This window comes from Parasteatoda tepidariorum, chromosome 1 (assembly GCF_043381705.1).
Source record: "Parasteatoda tepidariorum isolate YZ-2023 chromosome 1, CAS_Ptep_4.0, whole genome shotgun sequence".
Classification (NCBI taxonomy): Eukaryota; Metazoa; Arthropoda; class Arachnida; order Araneae; family Theridiidae; genus Parasteatoda; species Parasteatoda tepidariorum.
The window spans coordinates 28,000,989-28,015,875 of record NC_092204.1 but is presented as its reverse complement, the minus strand read 5'-3'; the positions used below and the strand labels follow the sequence as shown (position 1 = coordinate 28,015,875).

At 31.2% G+C, this 14,887-nt stretch overlaps 1 protein-coding gene across 1 annotated transcript in view; it reads left to right on the top strand.

Annotated features, from left to right (window-relative positions):
- The first annotated feature begins 10,248 nt into the window (after positions 1-10,248).
- LOC107446350 (STKc_myosinIII_N_like and MYSc_Myo21 domain-containing protein ninaC) overlaps positions 10,249-14,887 on the top strand; it is a 169,549-nt gene continuing 164,910 nt past the window's right edge. The window contains exon 1 of the mRNA XM_043046374.2: positions 10,249-10,849. Within this exon, the coding sequence (XP_042902308.1) occupies positions 10,675-10,849 (175 nt within the window). The 5' untranslated portion in view covers positions 10,249-10,674. The remainder of the gene's footprint in view (positions 10,850-14,887) is intronic.

Below are 14,887 nucleotides of genomic sequence, written 5' to 3'. Positions count from 1 at the left end.
AGAATCTAAATTTAGTATTTTAATCCACCCAAAAAATCCTTAAAATATAAATTTGCCACTTTAATACCACAATTATAAAGTTATAGAACCCGTGAAAACCACGTAGAAAGAACAGTTGATTTACTTCCTTTTTTTCGAGAAAAACTACTTAAAAAAGTGTAGTAAGTGATTTAGGCAAATGAGCGGTCTCACCTTGCGAATGTTTTTCAATTCATTTGTTTATTCCTTTTTTTCATAAAAGAATATTTTTCATAAGACAGGTTTGAAAAACAAAATGAAATGCTTTATCCATTTTCTTAAACGCGCGTTTTGGTTTCTATTTCCTTCGACGCGCATCGTGTTTTGTGTACAGGTCTAAAAAGCTAATCATTGATATTCATTCTCATATATGCTTATTTGCTCATAACGTGGTTGGTGGTTGGTTGACTCTAATACCACTTGCCACACTGGCAAGCCTGCTTGGTGAAACAGTGCAAATTTAAGGCAAAGTGTGCGATTCTTGTTTTTCAGTGGCGCCATCTATGGCCAAGAATTCGATTTCTGCCACATCATACGCCACACCTGTTTATAAGGTGGACCCATTCATACATCCATTCATTCATCCACAGATCGTAATTTTGACCTGATTCAGAGAACGATCGGTCTCCAATCCAGTACCCCCAGAGGTATTGATTTGCTATGGGAACATGGAGGACTTTGCGACTCGACGGAATTTTAACGTGCATCAGCCACCAACTACACGGGGAGTCTGCGGCCGGCGGGGTTCGAACCCACGAACTCTCGGAAGCATTTCTTTTCTGTGATCATCAATTATTTGTCCAGATTTTTTATAGTAAAACAAGACATAAAAACTACATAAATGTATCTAAATGAGTTAAATTTTTCTAAGGCTGCCACCCAATCTCAAACAAAAATACCCAACACACGAAAACTGGTGTCGTTAAATAATGAATAAACTTTTTTTTCACGGTGGTCGATATTGTTAGTTGAATAAACTGCTTCAACCTTTTTCGGAGATTTTCCCAAAATGACTTAATTACTTTAGATCACAAATGAGGATTATTTCGACCATTACAAGAAGAGTGTCGTGAATAATTTAGCTTTTATTCTAGAGACTTTCTCCTCATTTATTCCGAGTCGCCAAGTGAATGAAGAATGGGTAATTAGAACAACTGTCTGCTTAATGACTCACTTCATTCATTTCTGCTGCATCGAATTCGGAGAATTTTTGTTACGCCCTCAAAACAAAGGCTTTTGCCGTCGAATTCTCGCGTCTCGAAATTTTAAAGTAGGTTTAAAGTCATTTGGACAGTTAGTAATTAAATCATAACAAGTTAAATATAAACAACACGGCAAACAACTTTATTTTGAGGAGTCTCGGAGATGGTTTTATTTTGATTCAAATGAAAGTGCTAAGGAAGAACACTGTCAGAAATTTCTCGAAAAAAATGGTTAAATAACAATTTATTGAATGGTTATTTTACCATATTTAATCAAAACAGTCAAAATACCATAAATAAAATGGTAATCAAACTGTTAAGTTTGAAAAAAACTGTTTTTTAACTGCTTTCACCTGACACGGTTAAACAACCAGAATTTTATCTCACCAACTAGAACCACCTAATGAAGCTACTTAGTTCCATGCAGCAGCGTACATATCATAGCCGAGCGGGCTTATCTGTCAATCTCATGACCGACTTAACTGGAGTTCGAGTCCTAGTGTTGACACCAGAATATTTCTTCAATTTCCTTCACCACATGGAGAATTTGCAGTGTCCGGCACTCTCTAATTACCATTACCTTACGAAAAACCGAACTTCTATGCCTAGTTAGATAATAATTTTCTTTTTTTTACGTTTTTGAAAAATGCTAGTTGTAAATGGTTAAAAAACCGTATAGTTTTATATCCATCGTTTTATAACCATACTTTTTGTAAATGGTTTCAAAACCATAAAGGAAAAAAATGTTTTTTTACCGTAATCTTTACGGTTAATCGGATGGACAGACAGCTGCCAGTTATTTTACCATAATTTTAGAATGAAAATTTTAACAGTGTAGTAATTAAATCATAGCAAGTTAAATATAAACGACACAACAACCAACTTTATTTTGAGGAGTCTGGGAGTAGGTTTTATTTTGATTCAAATTAAAGTGCTTCAGTAGAAGAATACTATTCTACACTGGTGGAAGAAGTTAAGAGGATTTTCAGACTTGGTCGATTATCTCTAGAACTACTGGATCGATTTTAATGAAATTTGATATGTACATACATTGATACAATACAAAACAAATAACGATTCAGCAATTGTAACACACACTCATGATCGTGTGTAACACTCGTTGAAGGTATGAAACAACGGTTGCAGAATAAACAAAAAAAATGATAAATAGGGGGTATGGTCCCCTCTTATAGATATACAAGCTTAGCAGCATGATTTCATACTTGAAATAAGGCTCTTTATCATTTCCTGTGGCAATTAGCCTGAATTGTCCTGGGGCAATGTCATACCTTCCGATTCCAATGAGTGTTAAGTGTGTATTACAATTGTTGAACTGTTATTAATTTCGTATTGTATCAATGTTTCTACACATCAAATTTCATTTAAATCGTTCCAGTAGTTCTAGAGATAATTGACTAAGTCTGAAAATTCTCGTAATTTCTTACACCAGCATAGATGAAACTAATAAATAAGAGATTGTAATTCTCTGTTCAACAAAGAAATGTGCAATAACAATAATATTATTGCAAATATTTTTGCGCAATAATAATAATGCATGTGTTTCAGACTTTTATGGGCTTAAGAAAAAATATATTCGATAACAGTTTTAACTTTTATTTTTCAAAATAATGTATTGAGTACTGAAGTAAATGCTCACGTATTTCAACGCACATAAAAATAGTCTCTTGATAAATTAATCTAAAACAATTTCCTGAAACATTGCTTAAAAATCTGCCATACAGTAACAGTACATTGTCTTTTATGTTCCTTTTTCTCGCGATATTAAAAAGTCGTACACGTTGTCGTTGTTTTTTGTATTCGACTTTGCGTTTTTCTGCATGAAAACTATAAGAAGAATGCGTTTAGAAAAATGACTTTTCCAGACTATGAATTGAAACAATTTAACATCATTAATAAATTTAAGTATTATTTATTGAAAAACTCTAAATAAAGAAATAACTTGCAGCTAAATGGTTGAAGTTTGATTTGCTCAAAAAGCCAGTTTTTATATGCCTTTATTATGTGATTTTTGAGACCTAATATTTTGACCTATATGAGATTTTTTCGCGATTTAATTTCATATTTTTGCGCTTGAGTTACTGTCCAAAGTAACAAAAGAAAAAAAATGAGAGAAAAAGTGAGAAAAATTGGATTTTGCCAGATAAAACATCATATTAACGTTTACATTCAATTTTTTCAAAAATATTTTTAAAAAATTCATTCAAGAGAAGTAAAATCTTTTTCCCATTTAAATTGATATAATAACATAAGGTAATCGTTAGAATTCGATAACGAGTAATATTATTTCCCTTTTATTTCTTTTTAATGTGTAACACATTCTTCTTTCCTAAGTTTATTTTTTTTTTAGCTTTTTTGAGAAGGATTAACTAATTTTCAAATCTAAATAATAATTCTTTTCGTTGTTGTTGTTGTTGATTTCATCGGCCATTCAGGCAGAGGAGGAGCGATAGTTCTTGCTTTCCAGTGGCGCCATCTATGGCCAAGAACTGGACTTCTCCCACACCCATACGTCAGACCCGTTTATAGAGAGGACCCATTCATACATCCATTCATTCGTTCACAGATTGTAATTTTGACCTGAACCAGAGAACGATCAATCTCCAATTCAGTACCCCAAGAGGCATTAATTTGTTATGGGAACATGGAGGACTTTGTGATTCGACAAATTTAATGTGCACCAGTCACCATTTAATGTGCACCAGTCACCATTAATGTGCACCAGTCACAATCATCATCTTCGCCCTGCTGGAATTGACCTTCCGTTCTCACAAATTCATTTCGTTACAATTAACATATAAGCAAAATGTACTTAGTTAAAAGAATAATAACTATATATTTTACTAGCAAAATGATCATCCCTTATTAAAAAAAATATTGACTTTAAAAAATAGTAAATGAGAAGAAGGAAAAATAAACACGAAGGTTGGTGAGCGGAGCAACAGATGTAGGATCTTTCTAGTATTTTTTCAAAGTATAAAATTGGTAAACTTTGAAGGGGAAAATGTATATAAAATATGAGATTTTGAAACCTAGAAAAATTTTAAAAACAGATATATTTTCGAAAGTTTTCTACGCTTTATATAGATAATTCATTTATAAATATGTATATTTTTTAGAAGAAAAACTAACTTTAATAAATAATTGCTGACTTTTCAACTGAACAAAGTTTAAAAATAAATATGAGGCTTGAAGAACCGTATACTTTAAACTAACACAGCTCTATGATCACTGCAATATCTTTAGAAGTTCGAATTTTGAAACGAAAAATAATAGCGTTGTTTCAGACATTATAAGTTTTCTAAAAATGCAAACAAGCAAAAAAGGTATTTTTTTAAACTTTCTTTTTGGTATCACCTTTTAAGTTTATTAAAAAATAAGGAAATGCTAAGCAACTATTTTCCAATTCTATGTAATGCACCTAAATAAATTATGAGTTAAATCTTCAAACATAACAAAATTTACAGCCTTAAAAGAAAGTTCGAATTTTTGGCCTGAAAGAAACACAAAGCCATACTTTGTCGTTTAATCAACATTAAGTGGAAATAAAGTATCCTCTATAAACATTTCTTTCCACTGCAAAAATTGTGAGAATATTGAATAAAAACTTATCTTGGAATTAAAAAAAAGCAATAGAAACATTAGAATTCTGATTTTGTTATGAAATATTGTTGAAGGAATTGATGAATTTACCATTCGTCGAAGAAGTTGAATGCTGGTTACCATATTTCCAATTGTTCATATATTATTCAGGAGTGATGTAGATAAGCAATTATTTAACAAAAATTACAAATTTCTTATTCAAGAATTAAATTATAATAAAAAATGCTTTATTTTTTAAATTTATGAGGAGCTCCAAAGTAAAAAATAATTTCAATTTTAAATATAAATATCCAATATCAAATTATAAATTTGGAAAATGGCCCAGATAGTGTGGCTGCAGGGCTAAGCCCCACTAGTCACCACCGTCCACAAGAAATCAAAAATGCGAGTCTTATGTGTACGCTTGCACAGTTTCCGCCAAAAAAAGTTAAGAAATCCATGTATTTGCTATTAATTGATTAAATTTAATAACAATGCTCTTTTCTCTTAGCCTTACGCATTCAAAAGTGTTGGTGGACAAGAATGCGTGACGAATAATTACGAACAACGAATTTTAAGGAATAATGATGAATGATATAACGAATAATAATAAATAAAATCGATACGAATAATTACGAACAACGAATTTTAAAGAATAATGATGAATGATATAACGAATAATAATAAATAAAATCGATACGAATAATTACGAATAACGAATAATAACGAATAACGAATAATAACGAATAACGGATAATAACGAATAATTAATAATAACGAATGACGAATATTAACGAATAATGAATAATAACGAATAGCAAATATAATAACGCATTTTAATATAATAACGAATAACGAATTTTAATGAACAACGAATATATAATGAATAACGAATTTTAATGAATCCAAAACATTGGCAACCATATAATGATTCTCGAATTCTATAGTAATACGTTAGGCAGGTGTAAAGGGAATTTCTAAAAATTGATTTTATTCTGCACTCAATTCAGAGTTTTGGTAAAAAAGTATTAGTGATTATTTTTATGAATTTTATTTATAGAAAAAGGGATTAAATAGGATAATAATTTGGTTCTTAAATGTTAGGAAATATGCTATGCATATTTCAACTTGACAGATTTCTTTTCAGAAAATCAAATCCTTTTTTCTAAAATAAAAATCCATTCAAAATAAAGCCTTTTAATGATCATAATTAAAACTTCTTTGATATTTCAATTGTCTTAAATGCTAAACAAACAGAAAATGTGCTTGACTGGCGAAACGCTTTAGAACGAAGAGAATTTCCAGACATGGAACTTGGAAAGGAGCAAACGTTTAATTATATTTCCAAGAGTAAATAAAATCTCGAACCAGTGATCTTTCCAAGTCCGCCGATGTAGAAAAGGGAAGAGCATTTGAGATGGAAAGATATGCGAAGTTTATATTTGGCCTCACTCACAATAAAAGGCTGAGAGATTCAGTCGTGTTTAAACCTGAAGGGTTTCTCATTTCTTTAGGAGAAGCCAAAGAAAGACGCCGAACTTAATCTTGAAGGAAGGGGAACCTAAAGAAAATAACTGTTCTTAAGATTTCGATCACATTATATAAAATAAATAATACACAAGAATTACGTTTATTCCTTAAAATTTCGATAACATTAAATATAATGAATAATAATCAAGAAGATCTTTGTTCTTCTATTTCTACTGATAAGATTTCGATAACTTTATATGCTATGAATAATAATCAAGAAATAACTTTGTCCTTCTTTTTCTTTTCACAAGATTTCGATCACATTTTATACTATGGATAATAAAAATGAAAGATTTTAGTTCTTCTCTTTCTTCTCATAAAATTTCGATTACCTTATTAGTTATGAATAATATTCAGGAAATATCTTAGCTCTTTTTTTTCCAACTCATATGACTTCGATCACATTATATATTATGTTATGAATTAAGATCAAGCAAGATCTTTGTTCTTCTTTTTCCTTTTCACATGATTTCAATCACATTTCATGCTAAGGATAATAATAAAGAACGATCTTTGCTCTTTTTTTCTTTTCGCAAGATTTAAACCACATTTTGTGCAAAGGATAATTACGAAGAAAGATATTTTTTCTTCTTCTTCTTTTCACAAGATTTCAATCACATTTTATGCTAAGGATAATAACGAAGAAAGATCTTTGTTCCTCATTTCTTCGTTTTCTTTTCACAAGATTTCAATGACATTTTATGCTATGGATAATAACGAAGAAAGATCTTTGTTCTTCTTCTTTTCACAAGATTTCGATCACATATTATGCTATGGATATTAATAAAGAAAGATATTTATTCTTTTTCTATTCTAAATATTTCGATCGCATTATACGTTAAGAGAAATAATCAAGAAAGACCTTAGTTCCTCTTAGTTTCTGTTTATTTCCAAGAATTAGACTTTTTTGAAGGTTCTGTTTCATTGATTATTTATTTTTATGTTTATATCCATAACTTTTCAAAGTCTATTTCAATTAATCATTTAATTTCTTGCTTTGAAACAGAGGGTCAAAATAATAACTTTTGAGGTCTATTTTAATCCATCTTCTTATTTAGAAATCTTTTTTTTTTGATTTTGAGGTTTATTTCGATTAGTTTTAACAATTTAAATTTATTTTCTGGTTTAAAGTCTATTTTTATAACTTCTCTGCTTTTATGTTTTGAAGTCCACTCACTGTAATTATTTTTTCCTGTTTTGAGGTCTATATTCCAAAAATCATTTGATTTCATGTTTCGAATTTTATTACTGTAAATTTTTCTCTGAACCATTTTCATGGTCTATTTCATAATTCATGTGCAATCAATATGATTTTGGAATGAATATTTTATGCATTATAGCATTTTTTATTTCATTCTATCCCTGATGTAGAACAGCCCATCCTTTTTTGGACTTACGACAATCAATGTTCATCACCACAAACATGAAATTTGGAACCCTACTCAGAAGACAAGAGACCTCAAGGATCGAACATTGCCTTCGTGGAGAACTTTTTGATGGAATTAACCCGCGTTTGCGTTGCATGGAGTGTAAACCCCGAAATTCTCACTCTAAGTCACCGCAGCATCGATACGCTATATAATCGAAACAATAATCAATTACTTCCTATTTCTTGACAATCGTCTGCAACTTCATTTCCATTCATCCACAACGAGTATAGGACTTTAAAACAGAATGAGATAATTTCTAATTTTTTAACTATTGAAATTACACATATATATGTTATTGTGAATGACCGAAATAGGTGGTTGTTGACTTCCACCGGTGAATGTTGACAATCACATTGTCGCTGAGGTAAATGTCCGAAATCTATACTAGGTCTAGTAAAGTGCCACTGCCAGCTATACATTTACTAGGTATGCCTTACATCAATATTTTCTTAAGTTTAAGTGCCACTTCCCAGTATGAATTTAACCGATACTCCGAACACTCATATTATTCATTAATCTATCCTCAGCAGATATCAAAATAACGAATAAATGCAATAATATCGACAAATAAATTAATATCAAATCGGATATAACAATCATTTCGGACATTCACCGAAGCGACTATGTGATTGTTGACATTAACCGGTGAAAGTCGACATTCGCTTGATTTCGGGCATTCACAGTAACATATACGTTATCTCCTGACATTGATGTTTCGCCGATCATACCAAATCTGCTTACTATAAAAGTCAGTTAAGACAGTAGTTGAACGGCAGGCAATATGAATTTCGTTATCTGCCGTTAAACTCCCGTCTTAACTGACTTTCACAGTGAACAGATTTGGCATAATTTCTTGTCTTGTCTAACAGACAAATGTAATTTAATCATCCTGATATCGATCTTGTCTAATTTCTTCAGTATTCTGTTGTATTGAAGTATCATGCATCAGTGTATTGCAGAAAAATAATTTAATCTTATCTCATAGAGCAGCTAATCCTTCATTCTTCAGTAGCCAGCTCGTATTAATCCAAATAATTTTAAAAAATTACCGTCCTGAAAGTCATTTACAACTAAATGTTTCTTTCCCCATGAGCAGAAAATTTAAAACAATTATCGGTCGATGTTTATAAATAGCAGAGTCCGTGTAATCCACCAAACTGTAAAAGCATTTTTTTAAAAAAAGCACCGTTAATAACGCTTTCTATAAGTTATATATACTGGAAAATACAAATTTTAAAGCTCGAAATAGTTTATGAAGTGAAAAAAAAGCATAAAACCATTTATATTCATTTATTTATATTCATTTATTTTTTCTCTCAAGATTTATATTGTTTGGTGTTTGTGTCTAGAATTATTATGTAAAATTAAATGTGTCTAGCATTTCGTGATGATGTGCTTTTCACAGAATAAACAGCGTTTCTGAGATACTGAGTTGTAAAACAATGTAAGCCTCTAACATATATTAAGGATGTTGAGTATTGTGTTATTAACATTAAATTAAATTATTCAAGGCGTTTCAAAGCTAATGCAACTAACATTTACGAGCTGAGGATATGTAAAGAGGCAATTTATCTATATTACATAAAACTCTAATGTATGTCAACTAAAAAATATTTTTCAGGTTGGCAAAACGGAACTGAAATATAAAGCTGTTAGGCTGCAATGAGCATGGGAAGAAACACCAGTCGATCACCAACATTTAATTTAAGAGTGAATTATTTCCGTCTAGACATGCCTTTTCAATTAGCCTCAATGAAAAGTTAAGCCTTGTCTTTGTAGGGGGATGTCTTTTAATTCAATATTTTATATAGTTTAATTCCTAAAGTATCTTCCAACTAATTTGAAATTTAGAATTGCCTTTGTAAATTTTCAGAATATCACTTTTATGCTTTTTACATTAAATAGCGTTGCAAAAAATCCCATGAAATTTAAATCATAGTTTTTTTTTATGATTTTTTATTCCTTTTTTTCTCATCTTTCCCTTGGTTCTCATACATTATACGAAAGAAATGCATACACTATTCCGTTTCTTGAGCGATAAATAAATGAACGGGCTAGCTTGTCCCAATACTTGATCCAAGAAATGCTTGTCTTTGGGATTCGGTTCAAAATTACAATGATACGGAGTTGAACATTGATAGTAGTAAACCCGAAATAGGCTGTAAAACGTCAGTTAAATAATAAAATAAAAAGGATAGTTTATTCCATAAGTTAAAAAAAATTATGTGAAAAATTAATGACAAAAATTTTGCAAAAAACCTGCCAAGCTTTCCACGTTCCTCATCCATATCCTTCTTGTTTCAAATAGTTCTTAATGTAAAAATAGTTTTTTTCTGATCGAAGCTTATGATAATGATCCATATAAATTCAAATGAAGCCATTTGTGAACCGTCCCTAATCCATAGAAGGAGAGAAAAGAAGAAGCCATAGTTTGGACCTAATTGTATCACCAATTGGAATAATCCGACAGCTCCGCGTGCTTGCAAAACAAGGGCTCCTGGGAGTGAAAGTGCACCGAGAAATGACCTCTCCTCACCCAATCATCAGATCTCCCTCAGGTGGAAACACAATCCAAGCGTCTAATTAGTGCGAATGATCAGCGAATCATTAACAGGAGCCAGTCTGTCTGCTGGCATTCAATTAATTATACAAAAGCCGTAAACAATTCTTCCGCCGTCTTTGGCATGCAATTAACTTCATATAAACGACATTGCTGATTTTTGTATGGACTTAATTTATCCTTAAAACCTTTTCAACTCTGAAGGAGCGAAAAAAAGAAAGAGAATAAGAAACAAAGGCAAACAGAGGGAGTTTAGTTCCAGAACTGATTTAATACTCAAGTGTCCCCAGGAACTGTAAATTTGATTCCAGAGTGGAATACTTTCTTCCAAAAGATGCTTCAAGATCCGAAAGAATCTTCTTGTTCCACGAGGAGGAAATCCATGGACCCAGTCAGTCAGTTTATGCACCTGGAAGAGTTGCCCACTCCAGGGAGTAGATTTGAGCTGCAGGAGCTTATAGGCGTTGGAACTTGCGCCAAAATTTACGCCGCTTTCGATAAACAAAAAGGTAAGAAATGCCTTACTTTAAAAGAATGCTTTTAGAGCTAAAAAGTAGGGAAGTGTTTTTTTTTCTATCGTTTATTTTTTGGAGAAGAATTCAGAAAGTGTTTACTTTAAGAAAAAAAAATTGAAAGAGCCAAAGAGTAAGGTATAGATAGGTACAAACTTTGCTAGATTTATAGATAAAATATAGTATTTGTTCCAGTTTTAAAATTTATTTTGAAAATAAAATAGTCTAGAAAATTATGCAAAAGTTATTTCAAAGGCTATGCAGCATTTTACTCATTAAGTTATACACACTATTTGGAAATGAAAAAAAAGGCAGAAAATTTTAATGTAAAGTTAGTTTTAAATGATTTCACTCTAAAACATTTGTAATTTAATACCGAAACTAAAATATTAATAGAGATTCTATAAATGCATTTATACAATAGTGCCATTTTTGTTTCTATTTTAAAGCCAATATTAAAAAAATGGCTGAAAACTCACATTTCAGTTCATAGTGACTATAACATTTAACAAATACAGTTGTTCGTGCTACTTAGAAAGCAAGTTTATGTGAGAATTTTGAAAAATAAAACTTTTCATATTTTTTCTTCTAGAATATTTCCTAAATTTACAATCAATTGACTTATAAATGATTAGCAAAACTGATACTTTTCATTATTATTATGTTACTTTATGTTATTTTATGTGAAGGTTTTAAGAACTCGCTATGTAACGTTAGATTCTTGAAACCAAAATTTTGACTCCTAACTAACTTAATAGAAGCTCATATTTCAGAATCACTTTTGTGTCTGATGGACAAACATATTTCAGTAGTTTTCAGATAACTGTAATCAGAGTTTGTCGCTATTTTATTACCAGATAGAGTTTATCGTCAATCAAAAATCCGATCACTTTTCGAATCGTTAGGGAACTTAAATTTTATCTGACAGTACAATGATAAATTAAACACTATAAGTACAAATCACGAATAAAAGACGGACCACCCTGAATAACTTTTGATCTAATGGTCGGATTCTCACCCCAAAATATAATTAGTATCCGCAATCTGGTAAATATGGTCCCCATAGTTTGATCAAGAGGGCGCTCCAAACTATTTCTGACCAAACTCCTGAACTATTTTTAAGAAGTCCCGACTAAACAATTGGGACCATATTTCCCATTCTATAGTTTTAAAATTTGGGGCTCAGAAATCCGAATCCGTCGAAAAAAGGCATGTTTATTAAGAGAAAGTACGTTTCTGTTTCTGATTTCGTAATTTAAAATATCGTCGGCACTTATTAATTAGCAAGTTTAAGGTCACCTCCGCAAGCCATTAAGAATGAGTCCTAGAACGTGTAAATCCAATCATTAGATCAAAAGTTATTCAGGGTGGTGCATTTTTTTTCATCGCACTGTACACATCGTCATTTATCGCCAAGTAAAATTTATAAGCAATCGAAATTTCGACTACTTTACGAATATCTAGAGTCATGTTCTCAAATATTTCGGTTGTGTAATTTTAAATGATCGACCTACTTTTAGCTGAAAACCGATGCGCAATGAATAAATTCCATGAGCATTAAGGTATGATATCAACTAACGAAAACCTGTTAATTATTTCAAAAATATGTGATTGTTAAAATTCCATAACTGTTTTAAAAATATTTAATGAATGAATTTTTTTTCGTCCTATCGTTTTATAAATATCAGTCATAAAATTGAGTTTTATGCCAGAGATAAGTTGAAAATGAATGGGCTGAATGATGGTTGTGGTTAAAATAAAACGGAAAATGGACAGAATTAGAGTTGAGAACAAGAAGCGTCCATCAGAAAAACATACTTCTTAATATCTGCCTTTGGTTAATTTCTTTCGTTGCGAAGGATTAATACAATTTTTCATCGATACGTATTCTTTATATATTTCATTCATTATACTGTTATTATAAAGAAACAATTTTTGTTAATCTTCCTTCTAAGGGCCGGGATAGCCTGGTCGGTAGGGCGCTGGGCCCCTATCCAAGAGGTCGTNGAATTAGAGTTGAGAACAAGAAGCGTCCATCAGAAAAACATACTTCTTAATATCTGCCTTTGGTTAATTTCATTCGTTGCGAAGGATTAATACAATTTTTCATGGATACGTATTCTTTACATATTTCATTCATTGTACTGTTATTATAAAGAAACAATTTTTGTTAATCTTCCTTCTGAGCATTGTAATTGAATAATTTCATGAAACTAACCAAAATATTAAATAAATAATAATTATTTGGATTTCAATTTATTACAAGTTTTGAAAATAAGAGCTTGTTGAAAAATAAGTCATAATTCTCGGAATCCCAGTGTATTCTAGAATTGGAATTCCCTTTGGAATTCTAGAGTTCCACAAAATACTGTTGATTAATTGCTGATCTAGAGAGTTCAAATTATTTAAATTGCCTTAATTAAAATGTACCGAGTGAACTGAAGGCTTCTTAAAAATAATTCAGGTAAAAAGAATAAGTTTAAAGTAAACCAGTGTCTATGAAATGCTTCCTATGAAATCCTTCGTATCGGTATTTTCCATTGCACTTATTAAGTTTTAAAAAATTTCCCTTCCACAAAAAATGCAGTCAGATGCCGAAAAACAGGACGATTAAGATAAGTGAAAATCTCAACCATAAGAACTGAAAATAATATTATTAATGATTGAAAGAAACCAACGCCACTAAGCCATTCAAAACCAGCGAAGAGTGACAGAAGCACTTTCCCAAGCCCGCACGTGTCCTTACGAATACGAGATGTTATGCGAGATCACATCTGTTTGATCTTGGGCATCTGGAGTCAGAAAGGCTATTTTTCTTACATGATACCGAAGGCCATGAACGGAGAATAGCATGATCGCGTATGACCACGTCACGGTCTTGAACTAATTAGAAAAACTCTAAATAAACACTAATTCGTGGCTTCATTTGCAGAGTAGAGAGAAGAAAAAATGGACTGTCATGTCTGCATGCCACCTACTAACATTCAATTTTGAAAAAATCTAATGATTCGCTCAGGTTCATTGTAATAAGTCTAGCGTAAATTCAAGCTGATTGAATCCTTCTTTGAGTATTTTGTAATAAGCTTAAAGGTAACTGTACACATTGCAACAAGCCTAAAATTATAGATTGAAATTGCTGTTGTTATTTGCTATTAACCTAACGCATTGCAAAAATCCTGCAAGCATTGCAACTCTCTATTGCAATTTTGTATGGTTCGTAATGTAAGAGAGGAAACAACAATAAGCCAATAATCAATCAGCTAAAACCAGACACATTATTTTAAAACTTTCTATTTCGCTCTCATAAATTAGCAAAAATACTCCCCTATTTCATGGAGTTATAGCAATGCTACATTTTATTTTTAGAAGGAGTTTCTAATACCCTGAAAAATTCCGTTACCTTACCTTGTAGAGGTGAAAAATAACTTTCGCTCCTCTTTTTATGGACCTAGATATCGGAGTTGTGTGCTCTGGTCAAAAAGTTTGCCGAGAAAAAAAATTTTCAATTTTGTTAGAAGAATTCTTTTTTGCTGTTTGATAGAAAGAATTTGATCGAAAGGAAACCCAGCAACTTTTTGGAAGGAAAAAAAAAACATTGTGAGTGTCATTTTACAGTGGGGAGATCTTTGCACCCTGTATAAACCAAATACATCATGTATCAAAAAAGTTGATATTCAACTATATATTTAGAGAAAATATTTATTTTCCAGAAGGCCATTTTATATTATTTATGTTCCATAAGTTAAGAATTGAAATGGTTATATTTCGCTTCAAATATTAGTTATATTTTATAGAAGTTTAAGTTATTATTTAATAAAAATTTTGATTTATAGTTTCCAAAAATACCTGTAGTGGGGATCATCCCAATACTTAGTTCATTGTTTTATAAAATTGATTTGCAAATATTTCAATTGTTATCCTATAATTCAATATATATATATATATATACTGAAGAACCATTACATTATGACCACCCTCCATCTATAACAATGGGCTCGCCCAGGTTTTCATGGTTTGTACGCTGCTCATTAAGGC